At 41.2% G+C, this 7,326-nt stretch overlaps 1 protein-coding gene across 4 annotated transcripts in view; it reads right to left on the bottom strand.

Annotated features, from left to right (window-relative positions):
- NT5C2 (5'-nucleotidase, cytosolic II) overlaps window positions 1–7,326 on the bottom strand; it is a 158,503-nt gene that overhangs the window by 73,204 nt on the left and 77,973 nt on the right. For all 4 annotated transcript variants that reach the window (XM_089690241.1, XM_089690240.1, XM_089690239.1 and 1 more), the window contains exon 3: window positions 4,423–4,496. In XM_089690241.1, coding sequence (XP_089546367.1) covers window positions 4,423–4,496 — 74 coding nt within the window. The remainder of the gene's footprint in view (window positions 1–4,422; window positions 4,497–7,326) is intronic.

The following is a 7,326-nucleotide window of genomic DNA, read 5'->3' as shown; positions in this document are numbered from 1 at the left end:
GGGACTTATTATGCAGCCTTCACTGCTGATCTTGGTAGAATTTTGTACTAGAATGATGGGGTGGCTTTGGGGGGTGGGTATAAGGCTGAAGATCTAAACTCAATTTTCATTTAGAATATCTACGGTAATCTCTCTCCTTTAGCAGTAGGAAGCACTTCTATATGTAATACAGATTACCCACGTGTATTAGTTGTCAGAGTAGAATGTTTGCAGATGAGAACAAGACAACTAAGTTCTCTATGAACTCCATGCTCAGGGCAGGGGACCTAGAATTTCTCCCTGCTCCTGTGCAGCAACTGATTCAGTGGAAAAGTGATGGAAAGGTGAGTATGTCTGCACCAGTATCTGTTCAAGAACTGTATAAGTGTGCTGTGTACATCTAATTTACTGCATAACGTATTACTTGATAATGTAAGGAACAAGACTCGCAAGGAGAAACAGCTAAAGAGGTGAACATGAAACAACGCTATAACTGCACAGTTTTACTTAGCTCTGGTATGTCAAGGAAACGCTATGTTCAAAGAAATGATGTTGTACTCCAAAGAAAAAACTTAATATTTTTTATTAATTTGGACAGAACTGCGAAGGGTTAGAAATCCTATCAAAAATTAAAGGTCACCAGGACAGCCATGTTTTGTACAGTACATGTTCATGAGAGCACCCAATCTTGTTTACAAGTAAACACACCTGATTGATGGCTCATTTTCATCCCTGACACTCTGATGTTTCCATAAGCTGCCATTCAATACCCATGCTATAACGCCACCACTGTACTATCTCTCTAATGTAATGAATGCCACTAAGACAAGAAGTTGGATGAGCTTAAGTGGACCCAAGTAACTTCATACAGAGGGACTGCAATAGACTTTCTCCAAGAGCCCAAAGCATGAGTGCACTGGAAAGAGAAATGCCCTTGTTGACACCACAGAGAAAGCAGTAAATCGGAATGTGACAAGAATGCTATACATTTACCCTTTTCTTCTTCCACCATAACAAAAGTAGAGTATTATACTGTGTTAGCCATTGATTGTTGCAGAACGTTTGGGGGTTGTAGTTTAGAAATATATAAAGCCTGAAGAAAGGATCTAAGTTATCTCGAAAACTTGCATCTTTAATAACTTAAAGCAGAACTGAAGTCTGCAATACTTACTATACCTCTCTGTCAACAGTCCAAAGTCCCTCGCTGGCATTTTCTACCTGGCTTCTTTCAGGTGCTGGGCTGTGGCCATCTTCATTGGCCTGAACATGTGCGGGAGTTCAGTCATCCCAGCACACAGGATCTGTGCCGGAATGTAAACAGTTGTACATTCTAAAGAAGTTTGCAAACAGGCAGGTAGGCTTAGTTCCTTGAAGAAGAGACATTGGGGGCGCAAAAAGCAGAGGGTGTAACCATACGTTAAAGTGTTACTAAACCCAGGATTCACTATATCTGGTCTCTCCCAGTGCATACTATATGGAAATGCAATTATTTTAGTAATTTGCAAAATACATTTTCTCATCAGCAGTACAGTGAGGAACAGAAGTATTTGAACACCCTGTGATTTTGCAAGTTCTCCCACTTAGAAATCATGGAGGGGTCTGAAATTCACATTGTATGTGCATTCCCACTCTGAGAGACAGAATTAAAAAAAAAATTCGGGAAATCACATTGTATGATTTTTAAAGAATTTATTTGTCTTGCACTGCAGAATATAAGTATTTGAACACCTAAGAAACAGCAAGAATTCTGGCTCTCAAAGACCTGTTACTGTGCCTTTAAAAAGTCCACCTCTACTCCACTCATTAATCTAACTTAGTAGCACCTGTCTGAGCTCTTTAAAGACACCTGTCCACCCCACAGTCAGTCAGACGCCAACTACTACCATGGGCAAGACCAAAGAGCTGTCAAAAGACACCAGAGACAAAATTGTGGACCTCCACAAGGCTGGAAAGGGTTATGGGGCAATTGCCAAGCAGCTTGGTGAAAATAGATCAACTATTGGAGCAATTGTTAGAAAATGGAAGAGGCTAAAGACGACTGTCAGTCTCCCTCGGACTGGTGCTCCATGCAAGATCTCACCTCGTGGGGTATCACTGATGATAAGAAAGGTGAGGAATCAGCCCAGAACTACAAGGGAGGAGCTGGTCAATGACATGAAGAGAGCTGGGACCACAGTTTCAAAGGTCACTGTCGGTAGAACACTACGCCGTCATGGTTTCAAATCATGCATTGCACGGAAGGTTCCCCTGCTCAAGTCATCACATGTCCAGGCCCGTCTGAAGTTTGCCAATGACCATCTGGATGATCCAGAGGAGGCATGGGAGAAAGTCATGTGGTCAGATGACACCAAAGTAGAACTTTTTGGTCTAAACTTCACTTGTCGTGTTTGGAGGAAAAAGAAGGATGAGTTGCATCCCAAGAACACCATCCCTACTGGGAAAAATGGGGGTGGTAACATCATGCTTTGGGGGTGCTTTTCTGCGAAGGGGACAGGACAACTGCACTGTATTAAGGAGAGGATGAATGGGGCCATTTATTGTGAGATTTTGAGCAACAACCTCCTTCCCTCAGTCAGAGCATTGAAGATGGGTCGTGGCTGGGTCTTCCAACATGACAACGACCCGAAGCACACAGCCAGGATAACCAAGGAGTGGCTCCGTAAGAAGCATATCAAGGTTCTGGAGTGGCCTAGCTAGTCTCCAGACCTAACTCCAATAGAACATCTTTGGAGGGAGCTGAAACTCTGTGTTGCTCAGTGACAGCCCCGAAACCTGACAGATCTAGAGGAGATCTGTGTGGAGGAGTGGGCCAAAATCCCTGTTGCAGTGTGTGCAAACCTGGTCAAGAACTACAGGAAACGTCTGACCTCTGTACCAAATATTAACACTGATTTTCTCAGGTGTTCAAATACTTATGTTCAGCAGTGCAAGACAAATACATTCTTTAAAAATCATACAATGTGATTTCCTGATTTTTTTTTTAATTCTGTGTCTCAGAGTGGGAATGCACCTACAATGTGAATTTCAGACCCCTCCATGATATCTAAGTGGGAGAGCTTGCAAAATCGCAGGGTGTTCAAATACTTCTGTTCCTCACTGTATAGAACAGTCTTGTGATTTCTATCAGTGTTCAGCAGAGCACTGGCTAAAGCTTGTAGGAGTTTACGTTCTGCTCTAGGGGGATGAAGAACCCCTGACCTCTATCTGGACAGTGCTGATCACATGCACTCTCCCAAGAAAAAAAAAAAACCTCTCTAGCAATACGCACCAAACTGGGCATGTGCAGAGTGACTTCACACGATATGTCTTATCAGGAGATAAGAGGGGGGAACTGGAAGAAGAGGAGTATCAGAGAAGTCAGGATCAAACAGCATTTATACACAATTCAGAGGATTAACCCCTTAGGTTCCACAGTGAGTAGATTAAGCATGCTTTACTGCATTTACAGACTGATTTTACTGTTGTGTGTTTAGTTACAATTTAAAGACCCATTATGAAATTATTTGATACACTAGCTGTCCAAAATGCAACTCAAACTGTATTGAGCCCTCTCTGTCAAATTATATTACAGTCGGTGTATCTGCTGGGAAAATTCACCCCTCTATTTGTACTGGTTTTAACAGCAAAGAAAGTGAGGGAGAAATTCTAAATTTTAGAGTTGTCCCCAAAACAGTAAGGGAGAATTTTCCAATGGGGACACCTGTTGGTACACAGACCTAATGGTACACAGACTGCAAAACTGACATTCGCCTACTCTATCCAAATGTGAAAAAAACTGTTTTGGCTACTAAAGCAAGATTCAATGATTCATATGATGCCTGATTTATAAAACCCTTCTTTCGGAACTATAGATGTAATCTGTCTTTAGTCCCACTATCCAAAGATACAAAAAAAAAAAACCAGATCGTCTTGTATAAGCACGCTACCATATTTGATAGATATTTGAAAGAAGCTTACAAGTGTGACTGCAAAAACTACTATACAAAGGTATTGATGAATTTCAGTCACCATAGCAGGTGTTCAGGTTTGGTTTTCATTTCCCAATCATTGCCTGATCCCACTAAAATTATATCAATCAAATGACAATCATTCAAAGTTTATACTTGAGTATGACTAATCTAAATATGCTGCTATACAGAGAAAAAGGAAGCTTGAGTGTAGACCAAAAATGGTTTCTATAATAGTAAGATGCAGCTTGTCCATGTTTATCAGAACATCAGGAGAATCCTAATCCTATTCCATTACTGGTTTAGGCTGGGATGTGCTGGCATGCCTTTCATGTCATTCCCTGTTCTCTCAAAGGTTTCCCAGGCTTAGCTGACCTAAATAATATCTGAATATATCTCTAATATAGTTCTAAGAAAAGGTGACAACATGCTGAGGGTAAAAGGAAAAGTTATAAATAGATTCTTTGTAAGGCTACAGAATTCTTTCCATGCTCACCAGCAAGTGTATAATCCATATCAAATCCGAAGCACTTGATTTTTTCCATGGCTAGACTTCTGTTCACAAAGACCCTAGAGGACAAGAAAAGAAAATTACACATGAGATGATTGGAGAAGGTGATGTGACCTTATTAACTGCCCATGGAAGCAACTGGCAGTCAGGATATTATTTCCTCCTGAGCAGATAACTGCTTTAGTGTCACTACCTCAAAACATAATTGTTAAGCAAGCCTCAACACTTACCTCCACAAATTCAAATCTTCCACAGTTTATAACACAATTACTAAGGAACATTCCGAAATAAATAAGAGCTTGCACAAATTAAATTAGTATAACGTAACAACATTTTAGAGCACAACTCTGTGTAACACAAAAAATTACCCTTGCAGCGCCCCCTCCCCCAAACTGCAAAGACTAAAAGGTTAAGTTGTTTCTAAAACTTTACTTAACCACTTGCCCTCCAGAGGATTTACCCCCCCCCCCTCGACCAGGCGATTTTTTGCGATACGGTGCTGCGTTACTTTAACTGACAATTGCACGGTCATGCAACGCTGTATATAAATTACATTTGTTATTTTTTTCCCCACAAAAAGAGCTTTCTTGCGGTGGTATTTGATCACTTCTGCATTTTTTATTTTATTTCTATAAACCAAAAAGACTGATCATTTTAAAAACAATATTTTTTACTTTTTGCTATAAACATATCCAATAGCAAATTTAAACAATCAAATTTCTTCATTAATTTATGCCAAAATGTATTCTGCTACATGTCTTTGCTAAAAAAAATCCCAATACGTGTAAATTAATTGGTTTACGTGAAAGTTATAGCATCTACAAATGGCGGTATAGATACTGGAATTTTAATTTCATTTTTTTTATACTAATAATGGTGGAAAACAGTGACCTATAGTGAGACTGTGGCAGGCATTTTGACACTTAGTGGGAACTAACTGCCACTGACCTCCCCAGTGACATTAATACAGTGATCAGTGCTAATAAAAAGCACTGACACTGTACTAATGACACTGAGCAGGAAGGGGTTAACATCTGGGCCGATCAAAGGGTAAACAGTATGCTGTGTGTGTTGTGTTTCACTAGGGAGACATGCTGTTTTGTTTCTCTGCTGTGCAAACAGATACAAAGCAGCATGTCCATCCTGACAGGAGAGAGACCTGTGTCGTTTACACACAGGCCTCTCCCGTCAGCTTTGCCCGACGATCGCCGAGTGCCAGCCAGGACCCGGTGATTTACATCTCTAGCCGCCAATAGTGGTACGCGCACGCCCTCTACCAAGAAATGCAAATCATGTATATATACGTGATTTTGCATAGCCGTGTCACCCTGTAGCAGTACCTCTGCTAAAACTTATTTTTTTTAAATACCAAACATTTTATACTTATGTGCTCTGTGCAATGATTTTGCACAAAGCAGCCCCTGATCCTCCTCTTCTGGGGTCCCCAGGCGGCACTCCTGGCTCCTCTCTCTTTCCAAGTTTTCCCCCAGCAAGCCGCTTGCTACAAGCCCAGATGCCTGCATCCTTAAACAGAGACAGTGGGGCTTTGCCCTACCCCCTCATTATAGGATTTGATTGACATCAACAGGAGCCCATGGCTCCCATTGCTATCAATCTGCCCTGTGAGGAGGAAAGGAGATGCTGCTCTAATGCACAGCACTGGACCGAGATTGGGCTTAGATAAGTATTAGGGGAGGGAGGGGGTGGCCTGGGGGGTTGGGGACACAAAGTTTTGTACCTTAATGCAGAGAATGCATGAAGATAAAAAAAAAAAAAAAAAAAAAACACACGTAAAGCTTTAGAACCACTTTAAACGCTTTCCTGCTGCCCTATAGCAGAAATACTGCTACAGGGTGGCAGGGCTGTGAAAAATCACGTATCTATATGTGATTTTGCATTTCTGTGTAGGGGGCGCACGCGCCCTACCTGCGCCGCCATTGGCGGCATCAGCTGTCGATCATCCTGTCCCAGCCGGCACCCAGCAATCGCTGACACAGTAAAGAACATACACAGCACACTGTAAAACAGAACACAGCACACAGTTAACCCTTGGATTGCCCCTGATGTTAACCCCTTCCTGCCCAGTGTCATTAGTACAGTGGCAGTGCTTTTCATCACTGTCTTAGTTTCACTGGGGATGTCAGTGACAGTCAGTTCCCCCCCCCAGTGTCAGAATGCCTGCTGCAGACCCGCTATAAGTCACTGATCGCCACCATTACTAGTATAAAAGAAAAAAAAATCCAGTGTATATATACCGCCATTTGTAAACACTATAACGTTCACGTAAACCAATTAATTTACATGTATTGGGATTTTTTTCTAGCAAAGACATCTAGCAGAATACATTTTGGCCTAAGTTTATGCCAAAATTAGATTTTTGAAATATTTTTACTGGACATGTTTAATAGCAAAAAGTCAAATTGTTTTTTTTTTCTCAAAATTGTCGGGCTTTTTTGTTTATTGCGCAAAAAATTAAACGCACAAGCGATCAAATACCACCAAAAGAAAGCTCCATTTGTGGGAAAAAGGACATAAATTAAATTTGGGTGCAGTGTTGCATGACCGCGCAATTGTCAGTTAAAGTAATGCAGTGCTGTATCGCGAAAAATGGCCTGGTCAGGAAGGGGGGTAAATCCTCTGGAGGGCAAGTGGTTAAAAAGGTCCAACTCCCTGCAGCAATTCCATTCTGAGTATTGACACAGTTAAGTCAACCAGGGCCTTGCTAGCCTATGAGATACATAGTATATGATGTGTGTAAAACAATGTAAATGTGCTCAGGGAACAGTGTAGTAAGCATAAGCAGCCAGAACCGAACTAGTAGTTTAATACACAAGACTAAAACATAAGACATTTTTAAAAAATAAGAATTAGAATTCAACAGTCAAAGCC

Source organism: Staurois parvus, unplaced genomic scaffold, assembly GCF_062004578.1.
Source record: "Staurois parvus isolate SC_StPar_1 unplaced genomic scaffold, SC_StPar_1.0 ptg000525l, whole genome shotgun sequence".
In the NCBI taxonomy this organism is placed as follows: Eukaryota; Metazoa; Chordata; class Amphibia; order Anura; family Ranidae; genus Staurois; species Staurois parvus.
The sequence above is the reverse complement of the archived record's forward strand: the minus strand, read 5'-3'. Positions and strand labels throughout refer to the sequence as shown.